Source organism: Lathamus discolor, chromosome 2, assembly GCF_037157495.1.
Source record: "Lathamus discolor isolate bLatDis1 chromosome 2, bLatDis1.hap1, whole genome shotgun sequence".
NCBI classification, from domain to species: domain Eukaryota; kingdom Metazoa; phylum Chordata; class Aves; order Psittaciformes; family Psittacidae; genus Lathamus; species Lathamus discolor.
The window spans coordinates 36,792,533-36,812,281 of NC_088885.1; the positions used below are offsets into that span (position 1 = coordinate 36,792,533).

Genomic DNA, 19,749 nt, shown 5'->3' on the forward strand with positions numbered 1-19,749 from the left:
TACCTTAGAAGAAAGAGAAGAAAAAAGCATTTCTGGTGGTACTATCCCTCCCAGAACAAACATTTTGAAACTAAGCTAATTAAACTCACAGAAAACCATAAATTAACTTGGTTTTTTTGAAGATTATTCTGATAAAAGTAAGAAGAATAGAGACTCTTCTAACTATAAAAGTCAGAGAAAAGGGCACATCCACATTATTCCTAGAGGCAAACTAGGGCTGGTTCCAGACTTGGCTGAGGTGTCAGGAAGTGAGAAGGGAGAAGAGGCTGAATTACCTTGTCACATCAGGAGGGTAGCTAGCTAATCCTGTGCTGAGCTTCTGAGCTACATCTGAAAGGGCAGGATGGGGTGAGCTTAGTACTGCCAAATTGATATTCTATGTGCATCGTGCATTTCCATATAGAATTTTAGTTCCCGGTACTATGCCTGGCAGCTTTTAAAGCGCTAAATTTACCTAAAAATTAAAAAGAATTTTATTGCTTAAACACTCCCTTTTAAGACATAAAGCTGACAAAACCTTCCCCACCCAACAACTCAGTCATAGAAGGTGTATCAAGCAGGCTGTTTTATTTTGTACAAACTGCTCTTGCAGTTGAACTGTGTGAAGAGGGAAGGGCACAAACAGATCCATTTGAGTTCAGATGCATTTCTGATGAGTTAAAAAACATCTGAAGGGTGAAAAAAATTAATTGTGCCGCAAATGAGGATTTATAGGGATTAGAGTCACATGTTTAGGATCTGGAAAAGCATTTGTTTTGCATTATTATAATAATTTTTATGGATTAGTTAATGAAATGGTGATGTGAAGAATTGCTTTTGATTTAATGCATAAATACATTAGACGAATCTAGCTGTGGTTTGGGAGTGATGGGCCAAAAGAGTCTCCTTAATACACATTAAAAGAGCTGAATCTGGGATGCTTGAATTCAGCAGAATGGCTCAGCATGTTGGGTGAGCATATGCTCAGCAGTTTGTTAATGCAGTGCTGTGATAGATGCATGCAGAGAATTCCAGGCTGATTTACATCCTCTGTAGTACTGCAAAAGACAACACGACTGCTTGCAGTGAGATAGTAAGGAGTTTTACCTTTCTCACTGTTGGTTTTACTCAATATTTATTATGTTTAACCCTCTTTCAGAAATACTTGCAAATTCTAGGTGATTCACATATTTGTAAGGTAGCTCCTGACCCCCGTGCACCCAGAAGTGTGATCACCGAGAAGACACTAATACCCTGGCAACTGGAATGCACACAATATGTGACAACTTGAGCTGTGCAATGTAAGCACTGCTAGAGACACAGAAGAATACATCTATGGAATCTAGTTACATGTTCTAACTTCCTACATGTTAGCTTATCATATATGGCCTCTCACATCAGATGTTCAGAATTGTTCATTCCTGAACTTCGAAACCATTCCCTTTGAATTCTGAATTATGTGAATTAATTACATTTCTTTCCAGAATGCCAACTGAAATACGTTTTTTTGCTAAAATTAGAGTAAAACTAGGATGCAGGATAGGCTAATAGGCATATATGGGTGGAATATACCTACCACATATAAACCAAAGATGATTAGCATGTACTATATTTTCTCAGGAATCCAGTACTTTGCTGTTCAATAGTAGCTATTATTTTATGTTGTGTTCTTCATGCAAGGAAAACCTTATTCCACCCCAAGAAACATGCTGAGAAATAGATTTCAACTTAAGAAAAATATGCTTTTTTTAAAAAAATAAACTGTTCTTCTGCCCTTGAAACAGCACAAACTGCTTGAAACAACATGGTCACATGCCCTCAGCATCCAAAAGAGGGACCTGGATTTTGAGGAAGTGATCCTTCCCCTTCCCTTTAGTTTACCAGTAATTCCACATTTAAATATATCAAATTCAGTGTGAATATTGGTATTGAACATGTGTCTAAAAATACAGATGGAGATCTTTCATTCAGAAGGGCTTAAAAGAAATTGTGGTGAAGATTAAAACAATGAATATTTTACATTTTAATGAAAAATAGCATGTTAAAGTTGAAAACATCAAATGATGAATTGTATTATCCTGGAGTGAATTTAGAAACTTCCCACAATCAATGAGAAAGGAAAGTGGACTGCTGAACATGCATGGACATCTGTCAGGTTTACCTGCTTGTGAGCGTGGTCGTAAGAATTGATGTGGTTGTCAAATTCCTGGTGTTTGTGGTACTGCTTGTCACATAGTTCACAGTAGAAGTTAGCCTTCACATCCTCCAGAGCCTTGGCTGCAGCTTTCTCCTTCTCAGCATAGTCCTGCAAAGGCAGAAGGAGAGGGAGACGCTTTGCTGGAGATCGTGCGCTTGTGCTTCAGCAGCTACTTTGTCATCCACATTAAAACTAATAGACTGACTAGGACTGCTTGATCATCCTGTACATGCTAAGGAGATTTTGGTCTTAAATTGGATTTAATAAAATCCAATTTCTTGAATAATTATTCTTACTACTTGTGTAGGTACTGCAGAAAGACAAGTACAGTGAAAGGGATGCAGAGGAATACTGTCAGGACACTGCTCCTGGGCAGGAAAGCTGAGCAGTGAAGAACACATTGAGTCACCAAGGTTAGTCTGTTAACAGTTACAGCACTCCCAGTTTGAACCAATGCCTGTCTGCTCCTTCAGGTACTATTGCTCAGAAGAAAGAAACTGGTTTTAATCTGATACTAAGGCAGATTTTCTTCTGTGTTCTGCTTTCTACTTTCTATGAAATGCGCAGCACGGCCAGGCATTAGCTGGCTATGGCTGGCTGGGACTTCCCTCGTGCAGAGCCACCTCAGAAAAAGCCTTTTCTGTGACACCCTGGCTCATCCCCACATCTGCATGAGGGGACATGCCATTCAGCCCACCCAAACTGCATGCAGCTCTCACCTACCCAGCAAAGATCACAACCACTGACAAGAACACTGGCTCATGTCCAGGCTAAGGCAAACAGCTGAAAACAGGGAAAACATAATTAGCTCCGACATAGTCCTCCTTCACGTCTCCCTGGTGACTCAGGTGGGTGCTCTGGAGACTCAAGTACTTTAATTTCAATATATGATTTTAGGTAAAAGGAGAAAACTTAAAACACGGGAGCCAGAAGTTACTGAGCTCCAAATAATGCACATAAATAAGGGGCCTCATATTCAAAATTGGCAGCAGCCTTTGTCAATCTTATTTCTTTTACAAATCCTTCATTATACTGTTATCATTACAAAACTTTCTTAAGTTTTTTACATTAGGGTTTAAAGAGTAAACTTCTGACATGGAAAACATGAACAAAAAGTTGCTAGAAGCTATTCATTTATATTCATATTGACAAGTTGATATTACTTGAGTTTACGTAATATATTGCCAGGAAATGGAGTAATTCATCATTTGTTGTACCATTTTATTCACCTGAAGAAATGGGTACTTTATGCCACCAAACTTTCCATGCTATGTAGTCAGTGTTGTCTGTTGTCTACATGCTTTCAGCACCCTTTGCATGACAAAAAGTACACTCAGAGTACACCAAACCGAAAACATACTGAACATCCACGACACCGTGCTCTTAGCACATCATGCTGTGTAGCATTATTTCAAGAAACACTCCAGGGCCAAGGCAAGCCTTTGAGCACAGCAGATCAACATGAACGCACATTTTGAGCCTCTCAGGGATGAAAGGACTTTCTTAATGAGTGTCACATGTTTCAAGCCTGAGACTTGACCAAGCAGCAGAGGTGCTGGTTGCCAGTGTGACACAATTAGCTTTGGAGAGCCCTGTGTTGCCAGTCTTTCTGCTCTGGCTTGGACTTTATGCCCTCAGGTCAGTGCGAGGTTTTTCTCACAGAGTAGTTTAGAGGCTGCCACTGCTCTAGAGGCAACATTGATCAACTTCACCTAAACTAGACTGTCTAGAAGTTAGGTGTATAGTCTAGGACAGTATCCAAGCTTCCTCTGTAAGAAATGGAAAAGTGATAGCCAGTGCCAAATGGTTATTAATCCCATCTATTTCAAAAGCCTATTTTAGTATGAGATCAAACTCTCCAGAGGTGCTCTCTCCATCAACCACTGCAAGACTCTAAATTACTAACATGGCCTACATCTTTAATTCTTAGATTGCTGAACACAGAGAAAATAAATTCTGTAATGTATTTCTTTATATTCAGTTCTAAATCTCTCCATGAAACTTGCATGAACTGTTCTGCTTGAAGACAAGAGGTCAAAGAGGAATTTTGTGCCTGGAATTTTGATTTTACATCTTACAGATGATGCCAATGACATGTCAGTCCCTCCCACAGGGCAAACATCCAAATAAATCTCTTCCCTGCATGCACATGGCTCAGTAGGTTAGCATACTGTGGTGTACTCAGATTAGCCAGTTGTGAAAACAGGTGGCCTGAGCTGGCATTTCTCCACTTGAGAAGCTGCTCAATAATGGTTGTTAGTACTGGATTGGGGGAAATATTCTTGCAATCAAATAGTTAAGTAGCTTTCATTAGTTATTTAAATCTAAAAAGCCTATTAAAAAGTGATACCTTTCATCTTATGTTTCAGACCCATTGTTTTGTTAGCATTAATTATTCACCAGGCCTTTGGTATAATTAAAATGCATAAATTAGAATGTGGATGCAATAGTATTAATTATGCAGAGATGTCTTCACTGGAAGTCAAGCATTGGGGGACAACGTATTTTATTTCTAAACTGGTAAAAATATAGGTTTTGCACTTCTCTATAAGCCTGCCCAAGCATAACTGTTTTTTTGGTTATTCCTTTTTCTTTTTTTCCCCAGGTCTGAACTGTCCATTAAATGTTTACAGCCTGCTCTATCTTTGCTTACACTGAAGGAGAAGCCTAATTGTTTGGGGTGAAGACACCATATTACTCTTGTGAAGCACAACTGAAACTGCTGCTCGTGAGCATTCTAAACTGCCAACTTTATCTTTCTCAGCAGAAATTAATACAGTTCTCTTAGCATAAAGATGTTTTAAATAGCAACAAGGCAGCTCCCAGGTGCATCCTAAGATAATCACAACTACCTCCATTGCCTTATTGCTTAATTATGCTTGTCTGCCATGGCAAAAGATATAATTTCCTGCTTGCTTATCGATCAGATGCAGGGAAATTGAATGCTACATCACATACTTTGGAAAGGTCATGGATTTTTCTTTCCCTTCAAAGACATAAGAACTACCAGTACAGTGAATTGTGCATAGTTAAATTAATTTTCACATCCAGACTGCTAATATAATTTCTCTAGGACTATAGAGACTGGTGGTCAATTCTGGTACAATAAACGTGATCACATGAAACAAAACCTGTATAATTACATCTGTAGAAAACATATGTGATTGTGAACGTCTGACTATGCCAATGCAAACAAATGAAAGCAGGAAAGATGTGCCAATGTATTTTGACCTGGGGACCACCAATGGTAATGAATATGTGTATCACAGTCTCATGAACTTTGTTCTGGATCATACACTATTTACTAATGACATATAGCCTGAGTAAACGTGTATATTTGTAAAACAGCATAAATTAGCAATTCTGTATTTGAGCCAATGACAACAGTAAGTGCAAGCTGATGTCAGGGATGATGCAGTCATCATAGGTAAGAACTCCTAGAAATCATGGGTTAACCACCCTCTATGTTGCTGGATGCTGACTGTATAAGCCTGCAAAATGGTTCCATATTATAGATTGTAATTAAATTCACATCATTTTGACCCACAGAGGCACATAACTGTAATAATTGTTTATATATTGGATTAATTTAAAAAGAATACTTCTATTGCATGTAAGGCTGAAAGTACTTTCACTTAGCAGCTACTTTTGCAGTATGCTTCTCATTGTAAAAATGCAATTAATGGTATCTGACATTTAATTTTCTAATACAGGGAAAATCAATGAAAAATCCCGTGTAACTGAGTTTTCTAGAATGTTGCCACTGACACCTAGTCAATTAGAAATCATTTATTAAATCCAGAGTCTGTAAGAGATATTAAATAGACTGCATGGCCATTAAAGTATGCTGATGTAGACAAAACAATACCATATTGCCTGCCTCCGTAAATGACAGCAAATATATCTGCTATGTTCAAATGGACTAAGGTGAAAAGTAGGTCACTTAGTACAGTAAAACTTTCAGAGGCAGTTTTCTATAAACCCATGGATTTCTACAAATATAGGGAAGCAAATGCATTGCACTTACAAATAAAACACAGGAAAAATATAACATCATTTTCCCACTTTTGGTCACCTATTTCTCAATCGGAATACAAAATTAGAGACAGAACAGCTATCTCACATTAATGCAGCACTCTTAAGTGACACACTACTGCCCCTTTGGGGACATAAGCAATCAGAGTTGTTAGAGTTTGATAACTTAAATATAATTCTGTGAACCAGATTAGAGTGCAAGTATTAAATACTGATGCAACTACTGAGGTGCCTCTTGGGGATTCTCAAACTAGAGGTCAAAGGAGAACAAGGACAAATATAAGCACATGAATAAGCTGCAGAATTATAAGAATTTGAAGTACACTTTCATTAGTGACTTAGATAACAAAATGAACTGTGATTATGTATGAAATCTATGAATGATACTAATCAACAGCATAGGGCATACAAATGCTTTAGGGACCAGGAACAGGATTCAAAATTACCATTAACAGTCTTGAGATATGGTCTGAAATCAGCAAAATAAAACTTAAGATGTGTGTCAAGTGCTGCACTTTGGAGGAGGAAATCATATTCACCAGTACTAGTTTGTGAATAGCTGAGTAAACACAAATGCAAGGGAAAAGGTCCAGAGGGTTAGAGTGGAAAAGAAATTAAATGAAAGGCAACAATGAAAGTTGAAGCAAATCACATTCTGACATGTTAATAGTAGTGTTATATGTAAGATACTGAGGGTAATGTTTCCACTTGATTCAGTATTGGTGAAATGTCAGCTGTAAAATACTATGGGTACATCTACCAGCAAATAACTTGGCTCATGGAACCCAACTCTCCATCATCCCCAGTACATATAGTTCATTCTCAGGCTTTCATTTCAGAGTAAACTTGCCAGTTCGCTTTGAGATAAAAATGAGTGCAGTTCTAGAATAACATTCAGTTCAGGGGCCATACTCTACAGACAGCAAGGATGAGACTTCACCAGGCTCTCGATGCCCTGTATAGTATTCCAACCACCCCCAAACCACTCCCCCAGACATCCCCATCTTATAGCCTTACCCAAGGCAAGCAAAAATTGCATGCCATAAAAATACATGTGGCACCATGTCACAAAAGAACTACCCATGCAGTGCTTTAACACAGCACTCACAGTTTTTCAGACAAAGTGAAAGAAAACCAAATATAACAATTATAACCAAGGGTACCACGCGGATCTGAGGAGAGTTAAGTAAGCCAAGTACGGACATAACCTGTACCCTGTGATGCAGGATGGCTGACAGGTCTTTCTACATCACTGGGCCTGAGAGGTTAGGCCTGCTTGTTGGAGCAGATCAAAGTGTGGATGTAGTTTTTGAGGCAGTTTTGGTTCCCACAGTTTGAGAAAGATAGATGTACTTGGGAGAACCTTGATCAGGGCAGTAGGATTAAGAGGTTTAAAAGTGTGATATATACGTAAATTAGGCAAACTAGATTTCAATCTGTAATTCATGTTTTCCTTGGATCACTCACATGAGCACTTGTAAATAACAGGTTTTTTTGAGGGAAATCTGCAGAACTGACTGGGCTGGTATAGAACATGTCTGGGTGGTCAGAACCTGCACATGGATGGATGGATAGAGACACCATGGATGGTTTGAATGCTCAGTTTTCCTCACCACTTTTCCTCACTCACAAATTCTTGGGTTAACTGCACATATTTTTTATGCACTTACATATTCCGCAGCTACAGCGAAAGATTTTAAAAGATTTATAGAACTCAGTGGGTGTCCTGGTTTTGAGCAGCAGCAGTCATTTTTCTCCTTCTTAGGAGCTAGTACAGTGCTGTGTTTTGATTTTTTGGCCTTGGAACAGTGGTGATAACGCCGATGTTTTCAGTTGCTGCTCGAATGTTTGGTCTGGCCAAGGACTTTCTGAGCCTTATGCTCTGCCAGGGAGGAGGGGAGGCCGGGAGGAAGCAGAGACAGGACACCTGACCCAAGTTAGCCAAAGAGGTATTCCATACCACAGCACGTCATGCCCAGGATGTAACTTGGAGTGACCCGGAAGGGGTAGAGGGACTGCAGGGTTGGAGGAGGTATCGGTCAGTGCTTGGCTGGGGGGAGTGGGGTGAGTTATTGGTCGGCTGGTGTTGAGGTGTTGTATTCTTTCCTCTTGTTATTTCCTTTAGCACTATTCTTATTGGTGGTAGCAGTAGTGATTTGTGTTATACCTTAGTTACTGGGCTGTTCTTATCTCAACCCGTGGGAGTTGCATTCTTTTTGATTCTCCTCTCCGTCCCTCCAGAAGCAGGGGGAGGGCAAGAAGGGGGGGAGTGAGTAAAAGAGGTTTGTGGTTGGGTTTAAACCACGACAGTGGGCAGGTGGTAGAATGAAGGAAGTGACATGGTTTAGCGGTGGTCTTGGCAGTCCTGGGGTAATGGTTGGACTTGATGATCTTAAAGGTTTTTTCCAACCTAGATAATTCTATGTTTATAAATAATCAAAGTACTTGTGTGCAGTGTGAAACTTGAATACCACACAAATGTCCTGATACTAGGATATGCTACTGAACATCAGGATGGTTAAATTAATGAACTTTTCCCTGAATGTGCTCCTTTTTTTCCCTGGAGAAGACATCGTGATCTTACATAAAGAATTAGGGAAGTTAGCTGTGGAGATAGAATAAAGAACAAGTAATTTTATACAGCTGCAATAGCAAGCAGTATAGAATGTTTTCAGTTACCTCACACTTGTTCTGCCATTCTCCACCTTGAAAACTTTATGCAGTTTCTGCCAGTGTGGGATCTACAGTGAGGAATTACACAGTTATCTATTCCAAAGGATTTTTCTCTTCTTCAAAAGCAGTAAATACTGTCATTCTCAGCTGATTTATAGAGGACAGCTCCTAACTTCTGCAAATAAATAGATCGTATTTTTCACACTTAGGCAATTATTGCAGCATTTTCAATTACGGGCACTTCCATTTGCTACTAGAATGCTGAGACCTGAGAAGTGCAATGCTTTTAGCAGGTCCTACATGCCTTTCAGAATACAAACCTGCTAGAACTAATGGGACAGATAGCGAGCTACAACTTTAAGGAGTCATAAACCTATTCCTAATTTATTTATTATCAAAATCATCAGTGCTGACTAGAATCAGCCTTACAGAACATATGAATTCAAAGAAAAGCATTAGATGGTATATTCAGATATTCAGCAAATCTTTATTTTCTAAGACACTTTGCTGCTTCTGGTAACTTTAAAAGGAACTTGTACTTTGAGATTTTCTAAACACTTTTTCAACTTTATAAAGGAAGCATGTAACTATTAAAAATCTTTGATGTGGATATAGAGGGGATTTTTCAAACATTTCAATGTGATTTAACATTTCTTCCCTCATTTTCAGAAATGGGTGGAACTTAAGCAGCTGCATCTATTAGATTTTCTGAAAATGTGATCAAGAGTTGACTTTCAAAAATAACTAGGTACCTAACTTGTATGTGTTCAGTTTAATTTTAAGAGAAATATATAATAAAGTGAATTTGGGAGTTTAGATAATTTTTCATTGCAAATGGATATATTTAAAAACCTTAAAGGAAGTAATTAGCAAAATATATATTTTTAAGTGATAAAAATACCTGCCTTTAATGACATATAGTGCCAAGAGTTATAGGGTAAATAACCAGCTCAAAGAGGATATTTGAACTAGAATGGAAATAACATAAATAGGGAAGAAAGTTAATCAGCAATTTCAGAAAATGAAAGGATAGACTGGAGATTGATGATGCAAGGTGTATCTCAGGCATCTGTATTTGGACCAGTATTGTTTGGTATCTTCATCAATGATGTAGTGGGATCAAGTGCACCGTCAGCAACACCACGCTGAGCAGTGCAGCTGACACACCTGAGGGACAGGATGCCATCCAGAAGGAATTGGACAAGCTCAAGAAGTGGGCCCACGTGAACATCATGAGATTCAACAAGGCAAAGTGAAAGGTCCTGCGCCTGAGTCAGTGCCATTGGTTAAAACAGAAGATGATGAAGAATCTGCTCCTACGTATTGACCAACTACTGAGATGCAGATGTAAAAAAAAAAAAAAAAAAGAAAAAAAAAGGTGTATATATGTAAAAGATTTGAACACAGCAAATGCAGATTTTCCTAAAGAGACGGAGAAGTATACTCAAGCGTTAAAACCAAATGGTGCATAAAACTTCTACCATATTTAGGCTGGCATCTAGAAGGTTTCTCATCAACAGTGGAACAGACGTATGAAGAACCTGCACAGTGAAGTAGCAGATGTCATTTTAAGATTGAGTGTGATACATTTAGGAAGGGGAATGTATGATGTGGTTTGGTTGACTATAGTAATAGAAAACTAGACTTGATTTGAAGATTTAGGAAAATCTACAGTTATACTAAACCTGCTTAATGATATTTAATACTGCCTGTTTTTTATCTCTGAGCTTCATCACTAATCTGTGTTCTATATTAGTGTTATGATTAGCATTTTACTTATTCTGAAAGTATTTCCTAGGTAGGAAGTAATTAAATAACAATTTCTAAATACTAACACAGCTATAACAAAAAAAAAAAACAAAAAAAAAAAAACCCAAAAAAGAAAATTGTTGTCATTCTGTAACTAGAGCAACAGCCCCCAAAAGACAAGAGGATATGACTCAAGGACAACCTGAGAACACAAAAGACATCAGAACTGTCAAGGTTGTGACAAAATTATAAAGGTTGAAACAATTTCTGGCATAACAGTGGAAATGAGCATGGTTTTAATACTGTTAGGGTTATATTCTAGGCATTTAACATAAAATTCTAAGAGCCTCATGGGTAAGACTTGAAAGATAGGAATTTTAGAGGATCTCAGAATGTTTCTAGCTACTCTGCAGATACATGGACTAGTGTGACTACTGTAAATTTAGATACCCTGCTAAGGGTTCAGTGAAATAGTATTTTGATATGACTATCTTTAAATGTAGATATAATAAAATGTTTTCTTCTAAGTTGGACAGAACTCTTCCTGTTATGCAGAATAAGAAAAAAGATACATCGCTCACTTTTTCTTTATAATCCTGCTTCCCAGCACAAATCTGAGCCCTTCAGTGAATTTCATTGTGACATTATTGTCTGCTTTCTATTTAAAGTCAATTCCTTGAATTTGTTCACTATTTCATACTACCTTCTCTCTCCTCCTCTCAAGTGATCCTTTCTTTTACCTCTTTTCTGATGAGTGAGGTATTTATTATCAATTAATCTGAAGAGTTAGTCCTCCATTTATCTCTCACTATTCTCATTTTTACAATTGTAATTTTTGGAGAGCAATACATATCCCAGCACTGCATTTAATCAACTGTGTGATGCTGTATTTCTTTGTGTGACACCTCTTTTCTGATGAAACCTACTTGACATAATTTAAGATCTTTGTACATTTTAACCTAAAACCTTCTTCTATAGAACACAGCATAATTTAACTTATATGCACTGTATTTCTTATCTCAGTTGGCTAAAAGCACTTTACAATAATGATATTGATCATGCAGCAACTGTGTAGGAAAATATAGCATTTGTTATGAGCACATGAATAGTTATCAAACAACTCATCTGTGGTTGCTAGAACCTTTTTTGATTAAGTGCTTTTTTCATAAAATACAGACTAATCATATCAGATAGCTTTTTGTAGTATTTAATACCAATAACATTAAAGATTTACATTCTTTCTCTTTTACTATTGTTTGACTTTCTTTGCGTAAACCAATAATAAAACCAGCTAATAATATTAATAATATGTTCAAAAATATTAAAGCTAGTTCATGTAAACTAATTCAATATCATATATGATGTAATATAATGTCTAATATCGGTGGGTTTCTCTTGCTCATAGCAAAAAGAGAGTAATTGTTAATTTTATGATAAAATATTAATACACTTTTAGTAAATCCTGACTGGTGGGTTTATTTTATCTTAAATATATTTGCAACCTACCACAGAAAAATGTCTTACACGGTAAGGATTAATCATAAATTTTAATTATATCTATACTGTCCACCTTCTCTTAAAAACTCCCCATAAAATACTTCCTCGTCATTGCATTGTGCAGCATTTAATGACATGTTTTTAGGCAGAAACCAAGGTATTTCTGCACATTAGTTTTTCATGCATATATTTTTTTCCACCAGAAGCCAAAACCATTGATTTATTAAAGCTTTGGCTTTCCTTAACACTTGAGGTTATCCAAGTGAAAAGAAAGAATCCCAATTTGCTCTCTAATTCCAAATGGAAAAAGGAAGGTTACTTACACACATATATATTCCTCTTCCTCTGTCCCTCCCCAAATTCATTCATGTGAGTTGCAACATTATATACACTTTTTATTAACTGCAGTTTCATACATGCTGCAAGTCCACTGATCTGAACTAAACCAGAAAAATCTCTTTAATTCATCTGCCAAATGGAAGTATAATATTTGCATTCTGATTGAAAAAAAAAAAAAAAAGCATGGGGGAGAGAGAGGGAGGATGATAGGAAAGGAGAGAGTTAAACGAAAGGTGGAAGGGAGAAAGGATAGAAGGTTTGAAGGGTGGAAGGAAGGAATACTTTTGTCTAGCTCTTCCTCAGCTAAATGCTTACGGCTTTAAAACCACCCTGCAGCAAACCTGGCTATTAGAAGTAATTTAATTTCTAAATACAACTGGGCACTCAACTTGCAGATTAATGGCACCATTATGGCAATTTCCAAAGTAAAACTCACACTCAAGAGTTATGCACAAATAATTGCCTGGTAGTAACCTCTGTACCCAAAGGTAAACAACTGCTCCTCAAAATTACTTCTCTGTGATAAACGGAAGTCAGGAATATGTCCAGAATCAAAAGACAATAGTAACTAACGTATCTAAAGAATTAACATGAATACTTGATGGATAACTGTAGAAAACAATTATTGACTGAAGGAATCTCAGTCTCTGTCCAGCACCTTCAAATGTAAAATTTAATTAATGTTGACTACTCCAAAAACTCTATGCAATGTCTACATTCTTGCCTCACATCTTCATTTCCACCCTTCCTTTAGGAGAGATAAAGTGCTAGTTTTCAAGATAAAGTGCTAGTTATATTCTCAGCATGAGGAGGTCTCCTCAGCAGAAACGAATGAATACGTTAGTGAAATGAGTGGAGACACTCAAGAAGTGATGGCTCAGCAGCAATGCTGAGCACTGCTGTAGGTGAATGTGATTTCAGTGCCAAGTGTTTTTCTTCAGTTTCCATGCTCAGAGTACATCAACTGCAGGGACATGCTGCAAAATCCTTTCAGCCTTTGGTATCTTGCTCTACTTACAGCTGATCCTGCATGAATATGTGGCTTTGTTCACACCTCTCCTATGTCTTTTTTTCTGGTCTCCTCTTTCCTTCAACTTACAATCCATGGCAGAGACAGAAGCCTGGTCCTACCTACCTGGTATGTTTACCAGGCTGTACAATCAGCAGTGATGCTAATTAATCAGCTGTGAGTCTGCAGTGTGTTTAATTATTATTCATAGAAAAGGAAGACATTCTAGTCACAATATATCATTGGTGCAAATTCCTGGCCCTCATGAGAGAGTAGAGAAACCTTGATGCCACTTTACCACATCCTTCCCAAGAAACTGGGCATAAACAAACCAGAGATGCAGCCATCTCCATCTCCAGCCTGGGGTTTAGCAGAGTCCAGCATGGCTGGAGTCAGTGGAATTTTGCTACTGATTCTAATGGCAGCAAAAAATCTAGCAATAACAAGCACAATAAGGGGGAAAAACAAAACAAACAGAAGATAAAATTTAGATCCAGGGAACTTCCTGAGATTATTAAAATTATTAAAAGGGAGGGTGAGCACACTCTTGCAGAGGCAGATTTGAAAAAAAAAAAAAACAAAACAAGAGGTGGAAAAGGAAAAGAATACTTGTTTATAATCAAAGACTGTTTTCTGCTGTGATATTTCCAGTAGCAGATTAATATGGTCTGTGGAAGCAAAAATCTATTGTGCTCTTGAATTCACCATATATGATTGTTGCTATTATGAATAGCATTGTAGAATACAACATGTAATGTAGAATAAATATGTCGGTGTCTGGAGCACAAAAGATCTTAAATAGATATTTTTTGGAACAAATAAGAGATGATCCTCATGTCCCCTCCAAAGAATAAGCTGTACAGCATACAGCTAATTGTGTCACAAGTACTTGGTTGCGAATACATTACCCAGATGTAATGAGCACTTCTAGTGCTGCTGTGGAGACCTGAGGCTTCCTGAGAAAACAGCTCAAGTGGCTGAGTACAGCTTGATGTTGTTTCACGAGGCCTCCTGGGGTGTCAATTAATCCCGTGAATTTACTGAACATAGGGCAACATTATTGGTTCTTGATTTCAGAAAAATGAGCTAGGCTGGCATCTCTCAAGTTGAAAGAATATTTCTGGCTTCACCATCACCTCTTATAAAAACAAATGGGGAGTTCTCAACTCATATAGTACCATCATTAAATCTCCTGCCTTACTGTGCCATGTTTCTTAAAGAGTGAGTCTGCTGAAATCTGACTTAATTTTATCCATTATGGGCTCTCTGAATTCTTCTTTAGTTTTGAACTGTGATTTTGCATTGAATGTTTAATGATTTTAATGGTACATAAGTGAACAGAAGAACTTCTTAACTTTGATTTTAGATAACCTGCTAGCACTACCACTTGTGTTATAAAATGGTGCACAATCTTATTAGGTAACTTAATTAATATGAATACAACTGTGTGAGCTCTCTAACTCTTGATCTAATTAAAATAGACAATTCAATGAATTAATGATGAGACATTTCCTCACGGTATTTAAAACCTACATAGTAAACTGCCTGTTTTTGAATAAAATACAACATGCAAAAAACCTTCTTATCATTTCACTGGCTTGCTGCTGGCTTCACTAGAATAATATTTGGTTATATAAGTGTACATATGAAAGCAGAAGCAAACAAACAGTAATTTTTCATGACATTTTTAGTCATATGGTTTAGTTTTAGGTAGCTCTGAAAGGAGCATGGAGTTGGACTTTATGATCCTTATTGGTCTCTTGTAACTTGACATATTATATGATTCTAGGATTCTAGCAGCAGCATAGTCGTCTAGTGAATGGCTACAGCACGAGAAAGCCCAGGGGCCAGTATATTAAGAAGCTTAGCGGAGCTATTTTATATGGTGTTCCTCTGTTAATTACTCCTTCTGCACAATTTTTCCACTGCATCTGTCTCTAAACCTCATTTTTTTGTACACATCTCATTGACACTTCACTGCTTACATTTTGGTTTAAAGCAACTTACTCTGTTGCATTTCCATCACCAGTGATCTTGGTCTACTGCACTTAACTTTCATCCCTGAGCAGCTTTCTGTTACACTGTCAATATACTGCCAGGAAAACCCAACAGAAAATTGGCCCTTAAAAGATTTGATGTGTCAATGTGAAGCTGGATTCTTCTCAGCTGGCTCACACTAATATCAATAGCTATCTGACAGGATGTGCATTCTCAGTAGTGCAAGTATTCACAATCATGCCCCAGACATAGGGGGAATAACACAACTGCATCATAGAAATGTTCAGGGAATAATACCTTTGTCAGATCTCATTGCCTGTGTTTAGAGACTTTCTCCTCCCTTTTTAATACAAGTACTGTACTATGAGTTATGAAATTACTAAAGTGGAAGATTTGACTTCATTCACTAGATTATGACGAGAAAATTCTGAAAGCAAGTCTATAGTGATTTAACAACAATCAGCTCTTCATTTGCATCATTGCAGGGGTGAGCAGGTGAGAGTCAAACTTCACACTGGCAGTTCCTGCTTATTCTGCAAACCTTTTTCCCCATTTGAAAGGAACAGATCTTAAATGCTGGACACTTAACCATATTCAGTGACCTCTACATAGTAAATTCCAGTTATGAATTCAGTTCCAGATATTTTTGTATATCCAAAATGACCTATTCTGTTCTAGTAGAAGAACCATGACAAGTTTTGCCAGAAATACTGCACTGGCTTTATAGAGGGGAGAAAAAAAAAAAAAAAAAAGAAGAAGAAAAAAAAGCAGCAACTATGTGTATATGTGATTTATATGGTCATCTTAGTCTTCATCTCCTAGCCTACTTGTCATATAGTTGCATAGACTTATATTTAATATCCAAAGCATCATTCTGAAGCCTGACTGAATTAAGCACTGAATTCAATGCTGGGACTTTGGTCTCACCATACTCAACTTTGCAGCACTGAACTTGCATGTGCCTTTTTGTATCCTGGAACCTGCATAGCCGAATTAGTTGTCAGAGCTGCCTATTGTGAGCATAGCATAAATCCAGCATATTGAATGAGGCACTGTTAGGAAACACCAAGAGAAAAAAAAAAAAAGGAGTTTTATGTATCCTTCCTTGAGGGATTTGGACGCCTTCCTGAAGTTAAACAGCTAAGCAACTCCTCACAAAGTTGTTGTCTCCTTTTTCATGTATTGCCTACACAAGGTGAATTTTTTGATCAAGTTGGGAACATGGCACTGTGTTTATTCGCATCTATTTTGAAATGCTATGTGGACAGATGAGCTCAGTACAATGCTATGTACTTCCAGCACTATGGAAAATTGAAAGCAAGCAGTGAGATGACATGCCTGCAGGTTTGGGGTTGTGACAGAAATAGTAGCTCATGTTCTAGCCTTAGCCCAGTGAACTGCATGGCTACATCTTCAATAATTTTAGTGACGGAAGAAATCTAGAAAACATGGAAAAATATGACAAAGAAGATTAAGTTGGTTAGAAAATAGAGGAAAAAAATGAGAAGGCACTGGAGGAAATGAGGAAAGGGAAAATACAACCATGTACATGACAGAATGAAAAACTTCATACTCCTTACCTAGGTGAAAAAGTAACCCCAGCATATTGTAGTATAACTATGAAACTATACTATAATTTCATCTAATGTATAGATTACATACCTTATTATACTTAGTACAATATTAGTACAATAATATAATAAAAAGATGATGCCACATATATCATTAATGCTGATATTAATGCAATATGGTAAATACAATATCATAATTATTGTATCAGCATAATTATATTTAAAACTAATATATGATATTGTTATATATGTATCTAAACATAATTGTGATAAAACATATAAATATATATTCTTTGAAATGGCTGCTGCTATTTCAAGGTACACAATACTCCAGTACATATTCAAGTTTCTACATTAAAAATTTTATGATTAATTTGTACATTACTATCCTTTGTATAGCATTATGTCACTGAGAATAAGCCACCTGCATTATGAACTAAAACCAGAGCTCAGATACGTAAGTGTTACTTTAAAAGAAACCGAAGTGTGCACCATTAAGTCTAAATAATGTTGCAACACTATACTATGCCATAAGGAGAAATAGTGTTACTATTTTCTCTGCTACCAAGTTGGCTCTGCTAATGAGCTGCATTTTCACAAATCACTTCAAGTAAACGTATGGTTCACTTCATGCATAGTATTAATATCTTGGAATTTACAACAAAGTGCAGATTTTATGGGAACAAGTATTTTAGATTAGTTTGAATGTACAAAATTTGAGTTCTCAAGACTTTTGCTTTTACAGTTATTGCTGAAAAACATCTTTTTGCACTTCTTTCAATTTTTACTGAAGATGCCATAAAACAGGAGGCTACTTACAATAATGAGAGTTTATGACAAGTTACAAGTTTTAATAATACCCACATTTGTCTCTTGTTCCTCTCTTTCAGATTTTAACTCAGTTTAATGATGAATACCACAATTTGCGGTGCTACTCTACATAAAACATGCAGAGGTCAATGAACTGAAGTAATTACTTCAGCAGTTACTTTTAAATTTTTCTATTCATTAAATTCATACTTAAATCCTGGCAATCCTTATCGCAACTGTTCAAGATGTACTGTTCTAAAACAAGCACTTGCTTGGTTATGCATGCATAATAAACTCTCTTACTGAATTTGCTTCTCCTTACCACTTCTTCATTTGAAAATGTAATACATGCTTGCATGCAGAATAGGACAATGAAATTAATGTCATGCTTATATTTCACATAAAGAAGAAAGGAGTCAGGATACAATAAAATAATGGAAAACTAAAGTGACAGAACAAACAAGATATTCATACAACAGGCATAAACCCAGCCCATTTAATATATTACTTTATTCAGAAGCTCCTGCCCACAAATTTATCACATTTTGAACAAAAAGTCTTTTTTTCTTTTAACAATAATTGCTCACCAAGATATTTTCTAAAGCTACCTCATTTCTCCTCAGATCCTGCATTTGAAAATTAGTTGTATGGCCCTAAAATGTAATGATATGACACTAGCATCTAATTTTGAATGAAATTCTACTCTGCATAGAAAACCTGCTTCTAATTCTCTGCTCTTCCTTGGGCAAAAATTAGGAGCTTGACTAGCACTCTGCACTAGGATGAATTCCACTTACAGTGAGTGTCAATGTGCAAGTTATGAAGGTTTTCAAAGTTACCGGAGGAAGGGCAAGGGCTGCATATTATTTGATTGTGCCAGAGTCTTAAGTGGAATTTAAGCTTATTTTTCCCTTTGTTTGCAAGCTATAGAAAAACAAGCAGATGGGAATTCTGAGTTAGTACTCTCATACAAAGCAGTGAATCCCTGTGTTTCCATTCATCTTGTTTTCATTCAAATAATACTTGTGTCTTCTAGTCTCCAGAGTTGTCAAGGGCTTGTGGGTTTGGTCGGACTCTAGGACCCCAAAAGATGATGATATGTTCTTATAATATTCTGAAACCTTGTGTTTTAAGTACAGCGTAATCATTGCTGTGATACAAGAGTGTATGTAGTCAAATCATGTCAAGCCAGGACGTCTCATACAAGAGATTTGTCAATCTTAAGGTAAAAGAAATTAACTGCAGCGCAGAGATGAGAAACTTAAAATAGCTGAGTTTGAGGTGATGTGGTGTTTTTTTTGGTGGGATTATTTTTGTTTGTTTGTTTGCTGTTTTGTTTTCTTTGTCTATACTAGACATAAAATCCAGGCCTCAAGCACGGGTTCTGTGTGTGGCTGTCTCTGCTCTAGTGTTTTGGATAGAATCATAGAATCGTAGAATGATTTGGGTTGGAAAGGACCTTAAGATCATCCAGTTCCAAACCCCCTGCCATGGGCAAGGACGCCTCATGCTAGACCATGTCGCCCAAGGCTCTGTTCAAACTGTCCTTGAACACTGACAGGGATGGAACATTTACCACTTTGGGTAACCTGTTCCAGTGCCTCACAACCCTCACAGTAACAAACTTCTTCCTTATGTCTAACCTGAACTTCCCCTGTTTAAGTTTAAACCCATTACCCTTATTGTCCTATTGCTACAGTCCCTGATGAAGAGTCCCTCTCTGGTATCTTTGTATGCCCCCTTCAGATATTGAAAGGCTTCTATGGGATCACCACGAAGCCTTCTCTTCTGTGAATGGACAGTCCATTAGCAACCTATAGCTTTACAATAGCAGTGAAAAGAAAGTGAGCACCCAAAGTGAATATGCTCCCTCTTGCATTCAAGGAAAGTGT

General features: G+C 37.1%; 1 protein-coding gene across 1 annotated transcript in view; it reads right to left on the bottom strand.

The window, feature by feature from the left end:
• The window catches only part of ZNF804B (zinc finger protein 804B), a 234,442-nt gene that overhangs the window by 28,296 nt on the left and 186,397 nt on the right, over positions 1 to 19,749 (bottom strand). The window contains exon 2 of the mRNA XM_065669244.1: positions 2,141 to 2,284. Coding sequence (XP_065525316.1) covers positions 2,141 to 2,284 — 144 coding nt within the window. The remainder of the gene's footprint in view (positions 1 to 2,140; positions 2,285 to 19,749) is intronic.